At 27.6% G+C, this 25,021-nt stretch overlaps 1 protein-coding gene across 1 annotated transcript in view; it reads left to right on the forward strand.

Moving 5' to 3' along the window:
• Positions 1 to 22,588, forward strand: part of LOC112689548 (histone-lysine N-methyltransferase 2C-like) — a 38,932-nt gene extending 16,344 nt beyond the window's left edge. The window contains exons 28-53 of the mRNA XM_025563318.1: positions 121 to 214; positions 280 to 453; positions 514 to 669; positions 743 to 1,071; positions 1,140 to 1,254; positions 1,325 to 1,494; positions 1,867 to 1,956; positions 6,558 to 6,777; positions 6,846 to 6,995; positions 7,053 to 7,402; positions 7,464 to 7,613; positions 7,681 to 7,829; positions 13,040 to 16,962; positions 17,038 to 17,138; positions 17,205 to 17,359; positions 17,705 to 17,880; positions 17,951 to 18,061; positions 18,123 to 18,868; positions 18,934 to 19,098; positions 19,187 to 19,296; positions 19,375 to 19,870; positions 19,935 to 20,226; positions 21,245 to 21,545; positions 21,614 to 21,743; positions 21,804 to 21,986; positions 22,075 to 22,588. Coding sequence (XP_025419103.1) covers positions 121 to 214; positions 280 to 453; positions 514 to 669; positions 743 to 1,071; positions 1,140 to 1,254; positions 1,325 to 1,494; positions 1,867 to 1,956; positions 6,558 to 6,777; positions 6,846 to 6,995; positions 7,053 to 7,402; positions 7,464 to 7,613; positions 7,681 to 7,829; positions 13,040 to 16,962; positions 17,038 to 17,138; positions 17,205 to 17,359; positions 17,705 to 17,880; positions 17,951 to 18,061; positions 18,123 to 18,868; positions 18,934 to 19,098; positions 19,187 to 19,296; positions 19,375 to 19,870; positions 19,935 to 20,226; positions 21,245 to 21,545; positions 21,614 to 21,743; positions 21,804 to 21,986; positions 22,075 to 22,167 — 9,129 coding nt within the window. The 3' untranslated portion in view covers positions 22,168 to 22,588. The remainder of the gene's footprint in view (positions 1 to 120; positions 215 to 279; positions 454 to 513; positions 670 to 742; positions 1,072 to 1,139; positions 1,255 to 1,324; positions 1,495 to 1,866; positions 1,957 to 6,557; positions 6,778 to 6,845; positions 6,996 to 7,052; positions 7,403 to 7,463; positions 7,614 to 7,680; positions 7,830 to 13,039; positions 16,963 to 17,037; positions 17,139 to 17,204; positions 17,360 to 17,704; positions 17,881 to 17,950; positions 18,062 to 18,122; positions 18,869 to 18,933; positions 19,099 to 19,186; positions 19,297 to 19,374; positions 19,871 to 19,934; positions 20,227 to 21,244; positions 21,546 to 21,613; positions 21,744 to 21,803; positions 21,987 to 22,074) is intronic.
• Positions 22,589 to 25,021: the final 2,433 nt, after the last annotated feature.

Genomic DNA, 25,021 nt, shown 5'->3' on the forward strand with positions numbered 1-25,021 from the left:
CAACAACAACAACAACAACAACAACAACAACAACAACAACAACAACAACAGCAACAACAACAGCAGCAGCAGCAGCAGCAGCAGCAGCAGCAGCAGCAACAACAGCAGCAGCAACTGCAGCAGCAGCAGCAGCAGCAACTGCAGCAGCAACAACATCAACACCACCATCAACAACAACAACAACAGCCACCACAATCACAGCAATCATTTTCTGGTATTTATTTTTATAGTGAAACATTAAACAATATTAAAAATTATTTGATTTAATATTATTTTTAGTTTCAGAAAGACCTGAAACTAGTCTAGACCAAAAATACCAATCTCCTATCAATGAAGTTTCATCAATAATAAATGATCCTAGTTCTATGTCTCAATCCATAGCCAATCAAAATGTTTCTGTTGGAAGACATAGTGATATATTACAACACCAATCTCAACAAAATTCTATTAATGGTAATCACCTTAAAATATAATGAGTAATTTGTCTAATTTACATTTTAATATTTTATTTAGGTACTGATAATGTAGATAGCAGAAATGAAGAAATAACAGATAGTGTTACAGATGAATTAGAAAAACTTCAACAAGAAGGAGATACAAATAATATTGGTGAGGTTGACGGGGTCAATGCTCTTTTGGGGGATTTAGATGATGATGATGAACTTTTAGGTAAATTTATTTATAAATGCATTTAATTTTATTTTTATAAAACTAAAATAATTGTATAAATGTTGGTTTGTAGCTGAAATGGGAGATGATTTTAATATACTGGAGTATGCTGATCCAGAACTTGATAACTTAGATTGTGGTAATAAAACAAACATTTTATATGATCTTGTTGATGACGAGGAACCCAATAAAAGTACACATCACAAAACAGTATCAAATGATAAGTCTTCAGAAGAAATTGAGACTAAAACTAAAGAAGAAGTAGATGATCTACCAAGATTAGGTAGTCTAAATGATAGAAAAGAACAAAATAGTATAACTCAAGCTTTAGGAATTGAAAAGTTTGAACAAGATATTATTAATTCGCCAAAAATTGAAAATTCTTCAAACGTCAGTACACAAGTAATTTACATATTAATAGATGTAATAAATAAGAGCTATACATTTTGTTTACTTTTGATTTATTTTAGATTGTTCAAGATAATCAAATGACTAATGTAATGCAGAACAGGGAAAATAATTTGAATTTTATATCAAACTTTCCTGGAGATAATCAAATACCTAAAATGACACCTATTGGAGCAGGTAAAGTATTGTTTGATCAAAGATGTGCATACATTTTGATTGTATGTATTGTTAATAATTGTATTTATAGTTCCTATACAGCAACATCGGCTAATTCAAATGCAGCGTACAGTTGTGCCTAATCGTATGATGGGTGTATCTCAACAGATTATACAGCAAGGCACTGTTCAACAAACTCGACAACTCGCTCCACCACCACCTTATCCAGGTCCTCCACCACCTTATCCTGGACAACATCAGGTAAAATATAATTTAATCTGTCATTTTTATAGTTTAATAGTAGTTTAATTTTATGTAATTTCTTCAGTGGTTTCTCCTATTTTGCATTTAGATTTTTTTTTTGTAGATTTCCATTAAGAAAGCATGCCTTTTTAATCAAATATATTGCCAAAAACATTTAATACGTTTATTGAGTGTTTCTAAGTATTATTATTTTGGCTTAATTTTTTTGATTTATGTGTATGAGTATTAACTAATCATATTATTTAAAAAAATAAGGAAAGAAAAATATGTTATATATCATATTAATCTATTTTCGGGTGAAATATGTCTAATTTATTAGTTTGATAATACATATATAATTATTTGGGACTAACAAATGTGGCCCTTCAGGTCCGTATGAGGGCTTCTTTACCACTCAATGACATGGTACCACTCGGTCTTAAGGGCGTTCAAATGCAGAGAAGACCATTGTTGCTTCAGGTAATTAGAAGAATTGAGATGATGATATGTCATGAAATTAAATTCTATAAAATAAAAATCAATTTATTTACATTAATTAATTAAAACAAATAAAAATCACATGCACTATACAATTTTTGTCGTATTGTAATTAAAAACACAGAATACCAAGTATAAATTTGAACTATGTGTTGACTCATAATATGAAATGTAACTTAAATTTAAAATTATTTCATGAGATAGGTATATAATTTAAAGAATATATGTTTTTTAACAACTTTATGATGAGATGGGTATTTTCACTCCTATATTTAATATGCAATTATATGTATATTTTTATAAAATTATAATTATATTAAAATATTTCAAGCACTGTAATTTAGTAAATTTAATTTTAAAATGTTTACAAGTGTGGATTATAAAATTTATATTGTAAATTATTTTCCAATTATATATTTATTTAGAATTCTAATTTGAAATGAGCCTTATTTTTATGAAAACGTATTTGAAGTATTTAAATATTTTTTAAATATATATTTTATTCCAATTTTAAGAATATTTTTTAGTTTTTATTCTTAAATTTGTTTTTTAACTTTTAATTCAGTAAACCTAGTATTAGATTTACTCATTCAATATGAGTATAACAATAAATGTTTTTTGTTGACTGGGCTTAAATCAGCAACTGAGCATAGATACAGTTACCATATTCCACTTTGTAATTACCCCTCCTTAAGTTAGATATAGTTACATCTATAAAATATTTATGAAAATTACTATTTTAAACTTGTATCTTAAATAAAATCAATTAATTATTAAGTAACAAAATTAGAAAATGTGAGATTGCCTTTAAATATTTTAAAGTCATCATTTTCAAATTTCATTTTCATTTTTTGGGTAGGTGATTTAATTAAAATATTAAAAAAGTTATGTTTTTTAATTATTGATTAAATTTTTATATTTTTTGTTTATATATGTTATTTATTAATTTGTAATTTTTTTGAGTCAAAACATAGATAGTTTTTTGTGTATTTTATTTATTTAGCTCAATTTTCACTATTTAGTACACTAAATCTAGCACCAAATAATATAAATATGTTATTAATAACAAGGTTTGAAATCATAAACATTTAAAATCAAATCAATAAATAATTGATTTGAAGTCTTAATGTATTAATTATTAATTTATATATATTTAAAATATAGTAAATGTGATGGCAACATGTTTAGGATACATTTTTTTTCAAAGATATTAAATGTATAGTTTCAGGGAGGTTTCCAGTATTTTATTTTGAGGGTGGTTTTAGTTTTTAACGTTAGTATAAAATTTACGACTAGATTATTAAAATAAGTAAATATAACCTGTATAAATGTATACATTATAACTATTATTTTTATATTGTCAAAGATAAACACATTTACAGACTTAACCTAATAAAGTTATAACTTCATAGTTTATACTAGTATGCATATTGTATGAAAAAAAAAAAAGATAAAAAATATAATTTAATTAAATAAAGTAAAAAAAAAGATGAAAAATTCTTCATTTAATATAACTCGTAAAAGCTGATGAACTTAGTAGTTGATATTTCTTTACTAAATTTTCTAAATTTTTTAAGGGATTAACAATTGGAATAAACATTCCATCTTACTGTTTAATATAGTCATGTTTTAAAACCCATATAGTTTCATACATAATAAAAAGTGTTACTTATTAATATTAGACTAAAGAGTATTTTGTATTTGTATAGATTTTTTTTAAATTCCAGTTCATCAATCTGAGTCCTGAAAAAAGTGTAAATACTTAAAATATTTCTAACATAATTTTGTATTGTGGTAATTTTACATGCAACACTAATGGCTAAGTTTAATGAGTGCGCAATAAAATGCATTATAAGGCTCTTGGAAATATGCGTCTTATTATTACGTGAACTCCATTAAAATATCTAATCATTGCTGCATGCCACCACATTCTTATCCAATCATTTTTTTGAAATCAATGTTTGACATTTTTTTAAAATTACTGATGATAAACCAGTCATTTAAATATAAGGCATCTACAAATTTAAAAAAATCTCCCTGAATTGTAAATATTTTAGTGTCAAGATCGTTATATCAAATACATGTTAACATTTGTTTTTATCTAGCATATCATTCGTTTCAGCTATTACAAAAAGAAAAAAAAAACTTGTACGGTATATTTTACTAATTTTTTGTCAGTAATTGATCACAAATTTCAATCAGCATATTTTGTGTATTGGCACTGCACTGAGCATTTGCTCCCCCCCTTTTCTAATTATTTTTTAAAATTTCATTGCTAGTATTTGCTCTAAATTTTAAAAGGGTGTGAAACATTCATTAGATTATATTTTCCTATGCAGTATTAATTTTATCGGAATCGTTTTTACTTTAGTTGATAGTTCAAAATTACTATATAGAATAATTGTTTTTACAATTGAACATAGTGTTTAGATCGATTTTGAATTATTTGTTGTGTATATTCTGATTTTAAATGTTTGATTATATTTTTTTGAAATAACAATTTAATGAAAATCATCTCTTTTTTTAAATAATTTATGATAATATTTACTTTGATAGAAATTTAACTTTGGTTTAGCATTTTTCTACTGATTAAAAACCTTTGAAATCAAAAAACTCAATCATGTTCATGATTTGAATAACCAAATTATTTGCTTGAAAATATAATGTAATATGTTCATATTAGTTATGTGAAATATTGATGAACAAAATTATATTTCACTATGGCTGTTTAATATAGTAACTATATGTTTTTTTATTTTATAAAATATTTTTTGTAGGGGGGTTAAACCTCCAAAACTACCTCTTTGGCATGTTCCTGAATAGCTCTAGTATTAATAATGATTTACACGGAAAAAAAAGAATGTAAATAGAAATGGGTTGTATTAATTCATGTATTTTTTGATTTAATATATTATTAATCAAGAAACTATCTCTAAATAAAACCTTGGTTATAGTCTGATTATAAAATAAATTAAAACATAGTTGATTGGCCATCTTCATTGATGGGAAAGGAGTCTAAAAATAAGTTCATGATTGTAATGAAAATAATCTTTTATCATTATGAAATAATGATTAATAGGTATAAACCAAGGACGAACTACTAGCAGGTGTCATCCAGGTCACATACTTTTTTTATCCAGCTTGTGCTATATTTTCAAATTATTTCAAACATTTTAGTGTTTGTATTTAATTTTATCACGTTAACTGTATAATTTAGATAATATATTTTTCTATAGTATTGAACTCCAGCTAAATCATTAGGTGTCTAAATTTAATATATGTCCATATTGGTATAGATAACTTAGCTATAGGTATTAGGCACATATTTTAATGTATTGATCCAATCATAAAATTTAATTATTTAAAATAAATGCTAATTATCAATTTGAATAACCTTTTTTTCATTTTTACTTTTTTTGCCTCCCAGATTTTAAAGTTCTAAAAATTGTCCCTCTAGTTAATTTGAGTTGTCCATCTTTCGTATAAACTTTGATTTAAAGTATGTAGTTGTTTTCTTAAATTCAAAAAATCATTGAATACAGTTATAATAATTATATTTTTTGCTATTTTAATAATTTAGTTTGTATACTGTGAAAATATAAAATTAGAGTTGAAAATGTTGTTATGGTTTTAACATTTGATTATGTATTATTATTATTATTATTAGTTTTTTTAGTAATTAGTTAGAAATTAACAAAAGGTCAATATTTTAAAGAATAAAGTAATTTTATTAAAAATAATGAAATAAATATTAATATCTTAATATTTATTTTTATTACTTGTTGAAAATTTATATTTTTGCTACATGCAAAAATAAGTAAAATGCAAACCATTTATAGCTTTTTCTTTTTTTTTTTTTGCTATTTGAACAATATATAATTATTTAAAGTGTCAATAAATAATTTCATCATCCAAACTGAAATAACGACTTATTTAACATTTATAATTATTAAATTATATAATTTATACAAAAAAATATATTTGATAATTAAATAAATATATTACTATTTACTATTCTAAATTTTTTTTATAAAATAGTTTATTTAGTACATTTTTTTTTTTTTTTTAATATTTAACCGATAGCTGAGAAGATTTTGTTTGATCAATGTTTCTCCTCTGCTGCCATCATTTGTAGATGTATAGTATATACAATAAGCATAATAAAAATATTACGTCAGTTGCAGATTATGCTGCATCACCTTAACAAAATTTAATATACACAAATTATAATTAGAAATTATTGTTCACCAAACTGATCTCATTTGATGCACTTAGTACACTTTGTTAAATAGTAGTTAAGTTTTTTTTTGATTGGAAAATTATATTAACCAGTGGTTATTTTAATAAATACAATTTTATGTTTGTAAATATATGTATTTCATGTATATTCATAGTTTGTCTTACAGGAATAAAGCTTTGTATTTAGGTGTTTTTTTTTACTATGTTGATATTTTTGCACCTATTATTAAAAACTATTTTAGTTGTAATTATATTAATCTTAAAGACTCATGATTTTTATCATTGTTAAATTTAAAATACAAAATAACTGTTGAATTAATGAATATAAAAAATATATTTTTTAGGAACAGCCTTTATTATTGGAAGATCTTTTAGAACAAGAAAAACGAGAACAAGAAAAACGACAGATTGTTGATTCATCTGGTGTTAGTAATAATGTTTCATCTAGTGGTTCATCGCTTCCTTCTTTAATGAGTGATGCTGATTTTGAATTTTTGAGAGCTGATGTTATGAATTCTTCTACTAATGGTACTGCTATTGATTCACCGCCTATAATTCAATCAAGTAATTATTTTAAGTTTTTTTTTATATATAATATAAATACTTGTTATAAAACAATTAACAATTTCAAGGTGGTTCAGGAGTTGTACAACAAGTGGGTGAGCAAATGCATATGCAGAGACCTACATTTATGCAAAGATCTTCTCAACTTGTACAAAATTGGACTCAACCTCAACAATTATCTAGTCAATCTCCAGCTAGACAACAATTCCCTGATCAATGTAAGTTTATTTTTATTTTTAAATTTGATTAATTATTAACCTATGTATTATTTATAGCTGTAAAAGTTGCAATTTTTAATGCTCCAGTGTTAACACCTCCAGCACAACCACCAGAAGTAATTAGTACAGAACAAGATCGTCAAATACAACTTGCTTATGAAGTTTGGCTTAATGAACAAAGTAATATTGTTACGAAACAATTAAAATATTATGAAAGTGAAGTCCAAAAATTAAGAAAAATGAGAAAAAGTATGAATAGTAAGCAACGTGTAGCTAGAAAACAAGGCAATGAGCTATCTGAACACGACTCAATAGAACTTCAGCGTATTACTGGAGAACAACAAGCTTTGCAAAAATTATTGGAGACCAGTCGTAAACAAAATAAACAGCACATGGCTATAATACAGGTAAAATTATAAGCACCGCAATACATTTTGTTCAAATTAATTAAATATAACTTATTTGTAGGAATATAAAAATAAACACCGTTCAACAACTACAGAAAGTCCACAGTCTCCAACTATAATGATGTCGCCAAACTCATCAGTTAGCGGTACTATTCAACATCAACAGAATTCTATGTCACCTCATAATAGTATCTCAACTCCTTTATCCCAAGTATGCTATCAAGTAATGTTAGAAAAATATTTTTTCAATTGATATAAATATCTTTTAATTTTTTTAGACAGAAGAAAACCCATTTAGTCCAAACAATCAACAATCACCGTTACCATCACCTAGGTCTAGCTTACCATCACCTCACTTGCGTAATCCAGGTCAATCGAGTCCTCGGCAAGTGGTACCAAATTCAAACTCTCAAGATCAACTATCAAGGTTGGTATATTTTAATATTGTTAATTATTACAAGACAAACCGGAAAAGAGTATTTAGGAAATATTTATCTATTAGTAAATTAATTGAAAAGTTATACAATATACGTATTTACATTTTTTTTACTTTTAATTGTATTATATATGAATTGTTTACAACAAAAGTGATGTAAGTTAGTATTTAGTCATTTTAAGATAAATAGACTTTAGCATTAATGATTTTAGTATAAATCTGTATTTATGCTTTCAACTTTGAAAGTATATTGGAGAGCATATATGTCAATGAATAAACATCCTAATTTTCGAATATTCAACTTGACCCTTCATTTTATAGTATATAGATAGGTTTTAAATTGAACCATTTTCTTGATTTACACCACTTTCATAACTGAAATTTGTATTGATCATTGGCTATTACGGACTTACACTATTTTATCTAAAAAAAAATATGTTAGAGATTACTGTGGATAAAAAATTGATAAATTAATTAAAATTAAATACTTTTTTTACTTAAGAAAAAAATTTAAAAACATAATAAACAAATTAACAATATCTTTTTTAATAAAATTATTAGAATAAACAAAAAAAAAAACAAAAAATTAGCACTTAATAATAAAAACAAAATAAAATATAGTTATCTTATGGTATGTTTACACTTGTGTGCTTTTTTGTTCGTTAGATGCGTGCATCATAGCACATCACTAGTTTGCATATAACTCATGCCCTTTTGAATTGAACGGCTACATTTTCATGACACCCGTTACAATATTAAAGGTTTTTAACCAAAGTTTTCCACCCTCAGTGGAAATCTGTTCAACATGCCATGCTTTTTATATTGTATTTCACTCTTATAGCTAAATATCATGTCGTTATTAACCCTACATCAGTCGTGCATTCTACTATTGTAGTACATTGATAATCAATTTAATTTTCGATGATTTTTAAACTATATAAACACAATTATACCATAAATACCTTTAAATGACATAATATTTTTGGTAACTCTTATGATTTCGGAATTTATCTTTCAGTATAGTTCTGTATATCAAGTGATTAAATTTTATATTCTATTAATGTAGATTATGTAACTACTTAGGTTTGAATTTTTACACTAAATTTCATATTTTGAACTCATGTAATTTTTAATAATTGAATTATTTTAAACTTATATTGTTATACATTATATTATATACAGTTTACTCCCGATTATCCGTGGAATAGGGTGGCAGGACATCCACGGATAAACGAATTCCGCGGATAATCTGCAAAATTAAATTTTATAATAAAAACTAAATTGAAAATTAAAATTGAAAATTATTATTACATATGTATTATTAAAAAAGATATACATGTATGTACAATGAATGTATGTACATGTATAATGAAAAATTAATAAAAATTATAAATTATTTATGTGCAAAAAAATCAGTCACAAGTTATTGTTTCTTTGTTTGAAAACTCTTCTTTTTAACTTGTGATTGAAATTTTTTTAATAACATTTTGTCACACAGAGTTGTATCGTCTTGTTCTTCTAGATATTTAATGATCCCGTCTATTTGTTTTAGAGCTGCTTCATGGCTCACTTGCTTTATTTCATTTACTTCATCGTTTTCTTCTTCTTCACCTTCACTTTCTGAAACTGTACCTAATGCTCCACTTACTATTTGTTCATCACTAAGACGCTCAAATCCTGGATCATTGGCATCACAATTTATCCATTCATACTAGAGGAGAGAATGTTTTCTTCGTCAATATTCTCTCCTTTAGTAAGAGATTTAGAAAAATTAGCCAATATACAATACGTATATATTTTTTTGTATACATAAAGGTATGTAGACGATATGATATGCATTACATTATTTAATATTGTACAATTTGATAAAAAAAAACTATACACTTTAAGAGGATTCAGTCATTTGAGCGAATCATTAATTTATGTTTTAATAATAAATTTTAATTGAAAACAATTGTGATTATTCTACATATGTAGATGCGTGACTACTCGGGTGAGATTGAACATCGCTGACAGATGCAGGATTAACAAATTAATTTTTGCTGGAACAGGTTTTCTAAAATGAGTGTTTTATTTTACTATTTCTGGTTTAATTATATTTAATATTGAGTAAAAATTTGCTCTGGACATTGCATATAATTTTTAAATAAATGACCTCGTATAGTTTGCAAATCATCTATTATAATTCCAAAATTTCAAGTTTTTAAATAATTGTTGACTTTAAAATAATGCTTCTTCCTACTTTTTTTATGTCCTCTTGCAATAATTAAATTGACTGTACTATTGCTGAGAAGGACATGTGAATCCGATAAGTTTTTTGTTAACAAACTGGAAGACGACTGATTTGTGATTTTGTTAGTGAGAACAGGAAAAAGCATGCATCTATTGCATTCAATAAAGACGCGTGTTAGATGAAAGCGGAATTGAATTTTGAAACACAAGTTGAATTGAAAATTGAAGTGGAAAGTGCACGAGTGTAAACATACCTTACTTATGCATTCGTTTTCAACTTCTTATTCATTTAGATATTCAACTTCAAAATTCTTATCTGCTGGTCCTACTTCTTGATTTAAATTTATGAAAAATAAATGATGAACGGGAATTTCAAGAGATTGATTATGTCATGTTTTTTAAGTTCAGTCGTTAGTAATGATTGTGAATATAAAACTCTGTTGAACATTCTGTCATATCACCATTTTAAGGTGGCTCATACTCTGATGGCGAGTGAGAGAAATCAACTATTAATTCTCTTTCATTGTTGGGTCCATTATACTTTTTTAAAAATTTAACAGACAAAAAAAAGAATGCAAACAAAAAACTCAAATTGAATCATTTTAATATTTTGTTTTTATTAACTTTATAATATTTCAATTATTTTAAACAATATATTGTGGTATTATCAGGCAACACAGATTTACGCTGGTCTCATTTGAATTAGCTGCTCTTTTAGTTAAGTAATGAAAATAGATGTTACATCATTTATTGAAGAATTTTGTTATTTGACTTATTTTATTTTTTTGTTATTCATCATCAAAATGATAATTTTTATAACCATAAATAAATATAGTACTTTTCATCGTTTTTCAAATAACATGACTTACATAACTTTAATTCTAACTAACTCATATTTGAAAGATATTTTAGTTAAAAATATATTACTAATATTGTTATTGTATTGTTAAATTATGTGTGAAGTAAGAAATTTATTAATTTTATAATCAATGGAATAAATATAACGGATGGTAGATAAAAATATTTATATTAGCCTACCTTCCTATTTACATTTTTAGATATTACATACAGACAAATTAATAAATTTTGAAATTGATGAGGATAAATTTGGTAAAGTTGACGGCTTTATATCAATTGTGCCGAAAATTGTAGGTAAAGAAAAAAAAATTATGGGATGGAAAAAAGGTATACATCTATTGCTCCAATCAATATTGGAATTAATACATTTTGCGATAACCTCATTGATACATATATTGATGAAAATGCAACTTTTCCTCCGTATCTTTAGTCATTGTGTAACATATCAGACAAAAGAACAATAAATGCCTGTGAGGCATTTCACTCAGTGTTTGGAAAATATTTTTATTCACCCCATCCAAATATTTTTGTTTTTATGAATTTTTAAAAATAATGCAACAATTATATACGTGTTCTCTTAGTTATCACAAATATACCAAACTCTAAATTTATGAAATAAAAATAATTCATTTTAATATTAGACCTAAGAACTTTTCAACATTTTTAGGATTAGTGTAAATATATATATATATATATATATATAATATACTATAAGTGTAAACACCAAGTATGTAGGATGATAAGTTTGATTTTAATTTTAATTTTTGTTTTTAGCCATTATGATTTTTACTTGTACTGTATAGTTGTTATACCGGCGCAATAGATGTATACCTCTTAAATATACCCTTTTTACACCGGCAGAATAGATGTATACCTTTTTAATATACCCTTTTTTTACTGGCGCAATAGATGTATACTATACAGGTAGTGTTTCCAAATTCGGCGCGTTTGACGAATATCGAAGTTGACTATCAATAATTAAATCAATAATAGATATAATGTTTATATAATATTTTTTTTAAAAAAAAAAAATACTCATTTTAATTTTAAATGAAAATTTGCAATTATTAATTATAATTATTCATAAAAAATAATTATATTTTTATAATCTCATTAATTCACTGGTATAAAAATTTAAAAAAATAATCTTATACTAATGTACAGTATATTGATTACTCCTATGGAAAGAGGTGAAGTGGTCGTTACAGTTGTAACAGCCGTTTGCTCACCAGGGAGCGACACTCTGTCTTGGCGTCGATCTCGCAACGTCTTGTACGATTGGGAGACGGCGCTTGCGTTTGTTTTATAGTTTTTTGTTAATTAAATTGTGATGTTAGGATAAGTGTATGTCAAATTGATTAAAACAATAAAAGGAAAGTAAACAAAACGTTAGAAATGGGATTAGAGACCGGAGAACGCGGTGTGATGTATTGCGAGAGACCTGGATTTGGTCGTGCGGAGACGATCGCGTTGTGCTTACGGGTCGTGCGCTCTGGTGATCAGATAGTGAAGCAACAGTCGTGATGGATTAGGTTAGGGTCGGCGACGATCGAGGGCAATTATGGACGCCAGGGTGGTGGAATGTAAACTCACGTTAAGTGGTGGGTGATAACGTCTCAGGTTTATGCGGTTGGATAGCTTAGTCGTAGAGCAATCGCCCGGCAAGTGAGGGCCTGGGTTCGATTCCTGGTCCGCCGGTTTGATTTTTGACGTTATCTTGTCCCAGGAGAAGTTAACAATATTAAGTTAGAGTTTTAGAGATAAATGTACAACTAATAATTATTTGAAGATTAATATTTACAATGCTGAGTATTCTCACATAGATTTATCCATTGTGCATTATATCTTGAGAATTGCCAAATTCTGATTTTTAATATTTTTTTTTATTTTATAAAAATATAAGATTATAATATAGTACTATATTATAATATAATACTAGACTATAATATTTAGTATTGTACTAGGTTGTTTAAATTCAGCTTTATAAATGAGAAAAAATGAAAAATTATTGATTTACATCTGTTTTAATCAAGTCTATTGAATCATTTTCATATATATTTGTAAATATATTTAATTTGTTGTTATTTATTATTGTTTTATATTTTTAATAGACATACAGGAATGACTCCAATAAGATTTGTGCGTTCGCCAGATGGGTTGACATTAAGAGCACGCCCAACTCTTGTATCTCTTCAAGGTCACATGCCATCTGTAAATTCTTCAAATACATATCAAGGTTCAAAGATAACAAATGTTACTATAAGTCAAGGATCTCAAATTCAACAGCCTCAGCAGATACAACGATTAACATTCCAACAATTAACTCCACAACAGCAACAGCTACTTTTACAAAGGAAGCTTGCTCAAAAAGCAATACTTATTTCTCAGCAACAACAAGAATTAAGTAATTCTGCTAATCAAGATCCATTAGATGTTCAACAACGTCAAATCCAATTAGCCCAACATCGTCAAATGTTATTGCAGCAAATTGAACAAATTCAAAAGCAAATGAATGATGGACAGAATCAGCAACAGAGACAAATACTTGTTCAACAAGCAGTACCTGGAAATCAAGATGGAAAAACAGAAATGTCACCTCAACAAAGACAACAAATTGTCATACAGAGGCAAAATATAATATTACAACAGCAACAACAATTCCAACAGGTACAACAAAATGTACCTCAACCACAGCAACAGATTTTACAACCACAGAATAATCAAAATCAAATACAAATGCAATCACAAACCAATCAAAATCTTATTCAAGTACAGCAACAACAACAACTACAGCAGCAGCAACAACAATTACAGCAGCAGCAACAACAATTACAACAACAGCAACAAAGTCCTGGACAAAACAATATGACTCAACAGCAAAAAATATTTCAGCATCAACAATTACAGTTACAAATAGCTAAACAGCAACATATTATGGCACAACACAATGCTCAAATTCAACAAAAATTAGTTCAACGTTCTCCTCAGCAACAAAATGTAATTCAATCACAATTGTCCCCTCAGCAGCAGCAGCAGCAGCAGCAACAACAACAGCAGCAGCAGCAGCAGCAGCAGCAACAGCAACAGCAGCAGAAGCAACAGCAACAACAACAGCAACAAACAGTATTATTACAACAGACTATTAAACAAGAACCTGGAGAAATTGTTAATCCGAATATTGTACGACAACAACAACAACAACAACAGCAGCAGCAGCAGCAGCAACAACAACAACAACAGCAGCAGCAACAACAGCAACAAATGTTATTGCAGCGCCAGCAACAATCAAGATTTCTTCAACAACAACTTATTTCTCAAGGCAAAGTCATTAGACAAATAGTTCAGCCTCAACAACAGTCTCCTATTCCTCCTCAAAGTCCGAATCAACCACCATTATCACCCATGCCACCACAGAGTCCTATTTCTAATAACCAACAGTACTGTCAACCAAGTAGCCCAATGATATCAGCTCAGTCTCCAATGTTATCGCAAAGTCCTCAGCAATTTTCACAACCGGTACAATCTCCTAATCCTGTACAGTTTAATCCTAATTCACCAATGCCTTCTCAAAGTCCTAGGCAAACTCAATTTGTTCAACCTACATCACCATTAATGCCCCAAAGTCCTATGGTTCAAGGATATACTCATCCTCCAGCAACCTCACCATTTGGTCAACCTCCTAGTTCGCCGAGTCCTAGGCCATCTCAAAGTCCAAGAAACAGTTTAGGCCCTCCTAGCTCACCAATGAGTCCTATGCAGCAAAATCCATACATAAGACCAACAACAAGTCCAATGCCTGCTAGACGAACAAATGTAGGTAGTAGTCCATTAATGCCAGATCAACAAGAACATAGAGAAGAAAATAATGTACCACCAGATGGATATCAATATGCAAAATTAGGACTTCGTGGTGGCAAAGATAACTTTATACCTCCTAAAGGATATAAGTACACTAAATTAGGTCTTAAAGGTGGAGCACCTATGTGGAGTACAGGAAGACAGTTTGTGAGTAAAGATTCACAAGATGAGGTTACTAGAAGTGTATTTAAAAGTAATGATATGCCATTAAGTGCGATACCAGTATCTAAAGTTTCCTCATTAGTATCTTTAGAATATGGTGATTCTGATGATGAAGGTTCAAGAACACCTCCAGTTACTTCTCCACAACCGCCTCCAATTCAAATATCCAAACAAAAAGAAGCTCCTAAAGGAATTAACACGGATCCAATGATTATTTCAACATCTAAAAATGAAAATAGTCGAAATTTACCAGTTTACAAAGATGTTAATTTGTCAGAAAACTGCAAAAAAGATACCATTGAGTTGGAAAATATACAAATGATTTCAACAATACATATGAGTATGGATCCTGGTCAAATATCATTAAACTCGAGTAGAGTTGGTGAAGAATTATTAGAAATAGATAGGGAAATAAATTCACCTGGTTTAATGTTGAATGAAAATGATGACAGCATTCTTGGTGGTCTTCCAAAAGATGAAGCTTCTGAAATGGATAGATTAATGTTTTTTGATGAACTTGGTGATAGTATTAAATGTGATCAAGAGGAAAAGAGCGAATCTCCTGAGAAATCTGTTTTTAATCTGGACAAATTATTAAATGATCCAGAACCACATATAGAACAAAAAGAAGAGCTCAAACTGGAAGTTCAACAAGAAAGTTGTAAGTCAGCTGAACTAAGTCAAGAAAATGAAGAAGAAAAAATTGATAATGTTATTTCAAGCTATTCATTTCATTCTTACGCAAAAGTTCCAAAACCAGCACCATCACCAAAAAAAGAAAATTGTTTAGCATCCATTTTAAAATCAGATCAACCAGATGATTTAAAAAAAGTTACTGACTTGCTTCGGTCCCATTCATCTAATCAAAATAAAAATATTATTATTTTAAACCCATCATCAGATGCATTAAAAGATCAACAAGTAAAACAAAATTTACTCTTAGCAAAATCTGAAAATCTCAAACATTCTGATTTAGCTCAAATTTTAAGTAATATCATGTCTCCCAAACAGAAAGATGGTTTCATTAAAATTGAAACTACAAAATCAGATGATAATATAAAACACTCAACCTTAGTTTTACCTGCACGTACAACATCAGTTGTACAAAGCTCACAAAATTTTCCATGGGAATCTATAACATCATTTACTACTGCAACTTCAACTACATATGCTAAATCTATTCAAATTATATCAAAATCTGGAGATAAAGAATCTAAAAATGGTTCTCAATCAATGGTAAATGTACCAAAACAGGAACCACGAGCTCCTAAAGTTATTGAGGAATCTCAAAATGTATTGCTGAAACAACTCTTACAAAACACAGCTTGCGCTAATCAAACTTCAACTTCTACAAGTTCTTTAAGTTTACCAATTGTTCCTTCTTTAGAAGCTCAACTTGCAAGACCAGTTTCGCCAACACCATCTTCATTGTTTCCTTCTTTACTATCACCAAAAAAAGAAGATAAATCTGAATCTCAACTTCAGTTAGTAAAACTTGAATCTGAACCTCTGGTTCAAAAACCTGAGTTGCAACCTCAAGTACCTCTAAAACCTGAGCCTATAGTTCAAGTTCAAAAATCTGAACCTCAACTTCAAGTTTTAAAAGTTGAGCCTCAATCCCCTAAACCTTTAGCTGTTCTACAGCGGTCTGAAATACAATCACCTGTTACACAAACTTCACCACAGCCATTGCCACCTTCATCATTACTTCAATCACAAACGCAGCTGCAATCACAACAACCTCAAATGCTATCATCTCGATCAGTTAAAACAGATTCAATAATGGAATCTATTAATTCAGCAATTAAACAAGAACGTATTGAAGAAGAATCTAAAAGTGAAATTCATGTACCTGCTGTTTTAGCTGGATTTAGTCCTGAAAGAGAAGTAAAAAGAGAAATTATGTCATCTGATGAATTAGTATCACCGCAAAATTCTACTAGAATAGTTGATCCAGCAGATATGAATAATTCCATAAATATATCAATGGATTTGTTGAATGCTGATACTCAAGGTGATTTTTCATACTTAATCTATGATAAGTTATTTTAAGTTCACTTGTATTTATGTTTGTTTTGTTAAATTTTAGATCAAAAGCGGAATAAACGTAGACAATATTATGCTAAACGTAGACAAAGTCAAGGGAAGGATGTAAGTTCTACAATTATTCCGAAAAAACGACATCGAAAGGTAATATTATTATACATTTTTAGGATAAAAGATAAATAATTTATGTATTATATTTATATTTTGAAGGGTTCTAAACCTGAAGAAGATTATGATTCTTTCATTGATGCACTTATGTCGCAATTACGACAGCACCAGCCAATGAATGTTATTGAGCCATCTTTAAATCAAAATTTAACAGCTTGTCCATTATTTGGTATGGGTGATGTAGTATCACAACAAAAGTAAGTAATTATTAATTGCATAAAATAATACATACAATACATACAATAAATACAAATGTGTTATTACTTAAATCACTTATTGATCTTAAAATTGATAAAGGATTAAGCCACTTATCAACTCACTAGTTCTTGGGCAAATTATAAATCAAGAATTAAGTAATGCAGTATGCCATGTTCATGTTAATTAACTAAATAAATGTATATATCTGAAATTACTTGATTTATATGTATTCATAATATATATTTTTTACTGTACATTTAAAAATGATGTACTGTATTAATGGTTTTTAAATATATCCATTTATATATTTATAATTAAGTAAAAACTGATAATTTTATTTTTAGTTTCAAAAGTGGTGACTTAAAAGGTAAAGTGGGATCATGTAATTTGCCAGGCGAGAGTGATTATTATAATACAAGGCCTTTTGGTGATTTAGAACCTGTTACACCATTACCGCAACCTTCTACTCAAAGAGGTTTTTACAATGAAGAGTTTGAACCTTTAAAATTTGAATCTGACAGTATGTTATCATGTTATTATAGTTACTGATTTTTTATTTTTTATGAATATGTTATGAATTATTATTGTAGATGATGAAAAAAAGTTTGAAATTGGGCGTGATCGTGATGATACTCCAGATACAATAATGAGTTCATCATCTCCAGAATTGGCAGTATGTGAAACTCCAACTCATTTTCCTGGTATTTATTTATTTATTTTTATATATTTAACTGGGCGAAACTAAAAATAATTATTTTATAGGACTCAAAAATTATGATGATGATAGTGATTCAACCGATACACTGTTAAATTTCACTCGATACATGTCTCCAGTTCATCAACTTATTGCTCCATTAGCTCTGAAACCTCGACCTAACTATAAAATTAATAATGAGGATGACAAAGAAAATCAAGGTTCAAAGCAAGGTTTGTTATCTCAAGTTGGAAAAACACCTCCACGAAGTTCTCCTGCATTGCCACTACGGGACTCCAATACAATGACAGTTACATTAACTATAACATCAGAAGCTGCTGAAGATATTATGGGAGTTCTTCAAGGTTTAGCCAATTTACTTGATTTACCTGATATTCCTAATTATAAAGTTACCGAAAGAACTGTTACCCCAATGTCACATAAATTAGGATTGTACAGATCTAAAACCAAAGATGGCAAAGAAGGAGTACCAGTAGATATTCAAACTATATTAAATGGTTTTGCTAAATTTTGTCGGCATTGTGATTTAGTTATATTAAATAATTTAATAAAGAAGAAAGCAAGCGAAATTCCTTTCTTAACTGTTGAAGAGTGCTGTGCAGATGAAATATTTTTCTGTAGTACCATGTGCTTTCAAACTTTTGCTTCATTGTTGCGCCCACCAGCTGAATCTCAAGATAAAGCAACTACTATTGTTAATCATTTATCTGAAGCTTCACCACCTAAACGTTTGAAAGTAGATCTTGAAACAAACAGTCCAATGTCCAATAAAACTGATTCTGTTGAAAAAATGGTAAGCTTATTATTTTTAAACAATTAGTATGATTTTAAATTATTTTCATGTATTTTTTTTCTTAGGAAATTGATGATACTTCATTCAATTTAGAAGAAATAAAAACTGAATCAACTGTTGAAGAAGTGAAAACATCACATAGGGGAAATGTCTATAGATACTGGAATTCAAATAGTGTTCCAGCTCCACTTACAAAACACAAAAAATCTACTGACAAAGAACTAATGGAGGTGTATATTGTTATATTTAATATAAATATATATTTTTTAAATGTTATATTTTGTTAAGAATTATTATAATTAATATTTATTTTTAAAGATGTTGTTTCGGATGGGAATCACTGTTACATCACCAAAATTACCTGAAGATAAACGCTTGTGTTTATTTTGTCATCAATTTGGAGATGGTGTTTCAGATGGACCTTCTAGGTATGTATGACTTATTTTTATATAATTCATAAATGGCTTTAATGATCAGTTTTAATAATATAATTATGTTTTTATAAGGTTATTAAATTTTGATGTTGATAAATGGGTCCATTTAAATTGTGCCTTATGGTCTGAAGACGTTTATGAAACTGTTAATGGGGCTTTAATGAAGGTTGATATTGCTTTACGTCAATCTCTTAGTGTGGAATGTATAGTATGTCAACGGCCTGGCGCAACACTTAAATGCTACAAACTTAGATGTTCCACTAATTACCATTTACCTTGTGCCGTCAAAGATGATGCTGTGTTCTATAAGAATAAGACTTTGTATTGTAGTATCCATGCTCCAAAGAGCGATAAAGAAAATGAGCTCACAACTTTGTCTGTGCATCGACGTGTTTACATTAATAGAGATGAAAATCGGCAGGTAGCTGCTGTAATGCATCATTCAAGTTCTCATCAGTTTTTATTACGTGTTGGTAGCTTGACTCTTCTAAATATTGGTCAATTGTTACCTCATCAATTAGCTGCATTTCATACACCTACTTCTATCTATCCAATTGGTTTTAAAGTGGTAAGACGCATAGATTAATAATTTGAACTCTTATAGATTTCACTAAACTGTATTAACTGTTTAGGTACGTTTGTTTTGGAGTATGCGATTACCTAACAAACGTTGTAAATACATTTGTTCTATTCATGAAGTTAATGCACGTCCCGAGTTTAGAATTATTGTTCAAGAAATGGATAATGAAGATTTAGAACTTAAAGATTCTAGTCCAAGGGCAGTTTGGGCAAAAGTTTTGTCAGCTATTGCTAGTATGAGAAGTACAAATAATTTGTTAAAGGTCCATCCACAACATGTGAGCGGTGACAGTTTATTTGGGCTTACTGAACCAGCAATTGTCCGTGTTTTAGAGAGTTTGCCTGGTAAATATTTTGTTAAATAGAAAAGTATAAATAATAAATTTAATAAAGCTCATATATGCATATTTTATTAGATTAATAAGATTGATATTAGAAACTACCAATTTTCAAAAAAAATATTATTAAAATATGACAATGGGTCTTATCTTAAATATAAGTAAAGATATCATAATTATTAATAAGGACTTATATTTACTTATACATACATATTTTTTTTGTGATCTAATAAATTAATTTTGGCAAGTGATACATTTGTTTCATGGGATTTTTAGTATAAAAAACCAGATTTGATTTTACATATTTTACATTTTCTTTTTTTTTCATATGTTTAGATAATTCGATCTATAGTATTACGCTTGTTCTTACTGAATCTGTGTGTTTCAGCTATACTTTCACAAGTAACACAATCTATTGTAAGCAAAATTGGCATCCTTATCATACATGTGATATGGTGCTATATAGATCCTAAAATGTCTGTCATGAATATGCCACTGAACAGCATAAAATGTTTCTATCTGAAAGTTCGGTGGTTATATTCTAATTACAATTTTTCAATTAAATATTCATAGGATTATACATTTAATAAATAAGACTGGTATTTATTTTGAGTTTTTTAGAACATATACATATTATGACTGTAAATACACGTAAGTCCTGTCCTGAGTTATAACAAATTATATTATTGATCATTATTTTCAATTGAAATTATTCAATTTTTTGGACTTAAAAATGTACTAATATCTTCAATTTAAGTAGTGATTAAAGTACTTAAAAGATAATTATTAGGCATTTTTACTTGCTGTTATATTTGTAAACTGTATTATGTTCAATGTTTATTTTGAAACGGAGTAATAATTATACATATTAAAGTACATACATATATAATTATGTACTAAAAATATTCATTTTATATCATGTATTTTTTCTAAAAATATTTTTGTTGAGTACAATGATATAAAAAAGTACTTATGCATTTTTATTTGAAACATTATTCTAAAATTAACAATTTTTATTTATTTAGGTATTGAAACATTATCTGACTATCGCTTCCGATATGGTCGTAATCCTCTCCTAGAACTTCCTTTAGCTATTAATCCAAGTGGCTGTGCTCGTTGTGAAGGTCGTAGACGAGTAGTTCTTCCTGGCAAACTGCGATCACATATACCTAGATCTTTTACATCTTCTCATGGTTCATCATTAATGAGTCAACTAGATCTATCAGCTCCGCCAACTTGTCCCTATTCTAAACATTTTGTTCATTCTAAATCTTCACAGTATAAGAAAATGAAACAAGAATGGAGAAATAATGTTTATTTAGCCAGGTAAATTTTATTTTATTAAATATAAAATCGGTTATGATCGAAAGTGAACTTCATAAACTTTTAACTAGGTCTAAAATCCAAGGTTTGGGACTTTACGCAGCTAGAGATTTAGAAAAACATACTATGGTTATAGAATACATTGGTGAAATTATCCGTTCACAGTTGTGCGATTACAGAGAAAAACTTTATGAGGCTAAGGTAATACATTAATTTTTATTTTATTTCATATGTGTAATTTATGAGTAAAATATGTTATAGAACCGTGGTATATACATGTTCCGCCTTGACGATGATCGAGTTGTAGATGCTACTATAAGTGGTGGTCTAGCTCGTTATATAAATCACTCTTGTAATCCAAACTGTGTTACTGAAAAAGTGGAAGTAGACAGGGAACTTCGTATAATAATATTTGCTAAGCGAAGGATTGCTCGAGGAGAAGAAGTAAGTTTTGCATAATAATAAATTCTTTTACATTTTTTCTTTAATATTTTAAATTATAAAATGTTCTAAAATATTTTTATTATTTTAGCTTGCATATGACTACCAGTTTGACATTGAAGACGATCAACATAAGATACCATGCAATTGTGGTGCTCCCAATTGTCGCAAATGGATGAACTGATTTAGTTGTAGCCATATAAGTATTTTACCATTTTTTTTTTTTTTTTAACCTTTTTATCAACGCAATACTTTGGGTATGTTAATTATTATGTTTATGTTATGTAATAATGTGCCCATATAACTTTACACAATTTCTGTGATAGGATCAAATTTTACACATTATATATAACATTTATAATATTAATGTAAATAACTAATGCAGTAGAGCAATAGATACAACATGCTATTTTTGTAATTATCTTAAATATTAATACAGTATGTATAAAATTATTGTATAATAATATATGTATAATGTAAATAATCGTTAAAGGACGAAAACAACAACAAATAATGATCTCTTTATTTGAGACAAGACTTGATATCATAAGTTTCTGTTGGTGTTTGTAAAAAAAAAAAAAAAAAAAATTAAAAAAAAAATTAAATAAAACAAAACTATAATGGGTGTTGGTGTAGTGAAAAAAATTGAGTGGGCATTTTATTTATCTTTTGTTTTTGGTTGACTTGGTTGACACAATTTTAGTCAATTTTTTTTTTTTTTTTTTTTTGTTAAATTGATAGCCTTATGAATGTTGTTATTTTTTTTTTTATTTATTCTTCAAATATTTATTTCTTTAATATTTTAATTTTATTTGTTTGTTTTATGTGTCCAAATAATCATTTAGCTTCATGCAATATTTACATATATATATATATATATATATAATACAATTATTTTTCTACTTAATGGCGAAATTGGTCCAATATTTTCAAAACCTTGTTAACTATTAAGCAACAATTAAACTCATATATATGTACTATATGTTTATCAGTATATACTTATATTTATTTACAAATATATATTCATTTTTCTGTTTATAATTCTTTAATATAATTGTATTATTTTCGCTGTTTTTAGATTTTGTTATGAGTTAAACCAAAATATTATTTTGATAAGTTTTAATTATTTACCCATAATATTAATATATATTTTGAATTTTGTTCTATGCATTAGATAAGGTTTTTAGTTTAAGATATGAATTATTATTTGAATTGTCACCATTGACTCAATATTATGAATTAGAGTTGTATTCTAAATAAATAAAAATGGCGAATTAATCATTTACTATTTGAGTTATTAATTTTAAAATATTATTATATTGTAATTATTTTGCTCACATTATACATACTGTGAACAATTAGACAATTTAAAACAATAAAAATCATATTGTCATTTATAATTAGTTAATTTTAATGTTTAAAAAAATTGTTTAACTGAGGTGGTGAACCTTTTTGGTTCTAGTGCCAAATTTTTCTAATTAAGGTTTGGAGTATTGTTCACTTATCCAAAGAAAATTAATTTTCCAAGAATAAAAATAAAATTACAGATTTATTACATTATTTTAATTAAATTTTAGTCATTCTTAGTGACAAGCATGATATAAGCAGTACTAATAGCATAAGTATACAAGCAGCAATTGTTTCATTTTTAAAAACATTTATTTTCTTAGATTTAGTTAAATTTGTTGTGGCCTATAAGCTTTCACAAACATAAGTTGATGAAAAATATGAAAGCATTAGGCTTTCATAAAAATATGAAAGAATTTTTAAAATATATATAATTTGTTACTTTGAATTTCTTATAACCAACATTTTATAAATTTATTTTGTGTACAATTTTTAATAATTTCAATTTTTTGCGCGTGCCATCAAAATTTGGTCAATGTGCCACCTTTGGCAAGTATGTCATAGGTTCGCCATCCCTGTTATATGACCTTATTTCTTATGTTATTGTTGATCAAAAAGCATTAAGACTTATTGAAGTAACAAATTTGGAAGAGCTCAAAAAATAGGTTCAACATTACTAAAATATATGAAAGCGCAAAATTGATTATTTAAAAGCATTTTACTAAAAAATTTTAAAATATAGTAGTAAAAATAGTCTTAAACTAGTAGTTACTCCTGTTGTAACTTGTACAAGGTAATTAATAATTATATTTTGAAAATATACCAAATTATTAATGAATGTTAATTATTGGAGTTCTGGGTAAAATGAAAAACTATGTAAATGGTCCCAAGTTTTACAGAAATAAAGTTGTTTTGTGGTTAATATTATTGAAATAATATTGATATTGATATTAATATTGGAAATATTATCATTGATTATAGTTACTTAGTATTCGTATTTCATAATTAATGGTATTATTAAATTAATAAGTGTTTTATTTTAAAATTATTAAATATTACAAATATTTTAATTTTGTATTAATTCACACAATTTATTTCTAATTTTGTTATTTAATATTTTTCTTGTAATATTTTTGTAGAATCTTAAAATTAAAAAATTAAAAAATTTAAAAAAAATCTTAAAATTTAAATTTTAAATCATAAATCATTAATGTAAAAAATATTTAAACTGTAATGTAAATTAAATTTTTAAATCTATTTGTCAATGCTGTTGGTTTCCTAAGGGCACGTGAGACTCGAGATCTAGGCCCATGATCGACGGATACTCTAAAAAATAAAATGTATATCATTACGTTTTAACATACTGTCGTAACCTATCTCAACTAAGTATTTGATTTTCAGGATTAAATAATGAGTTATAATTTTCAATACAAAATTGTAATGTCATAAATACGAGTAAATTGTAAAAAGTTAAATTTAAAGTGGTGGTGGGGCTGTGTAACATTACGTCAGACCCACCCTTAGAAAATACGACTTTCTGGAAAAACTGGTACAGCAGGAATTCTGAAAATATGGCAAGATTTGGCAGGAATTGAGCACTAATTATTGGCGCAAAAAAATTGCAAAATTAAAAATTGGGTGGGCTGGGGTAACGTACGTCCGGTTACCTTTATTATCATATTTCGTATTAT

The sequence above is a fragment of the Sipha flava genome, unplaced genomic scaffold (genome assembly GCF_003268045.1).
Source record: "Sipha flava isolate LNK unplaced genomic scaffold, YSA_version1 44_pilon_pilon, whole genome shotgun sequence".
In the NCBI taxonomy this organism is placed as follows: Eukaryota; Metazoa; Arthropoda; class Insecta; order Hemiptera; family Aphididae; genus Sipha; species Sipha flava.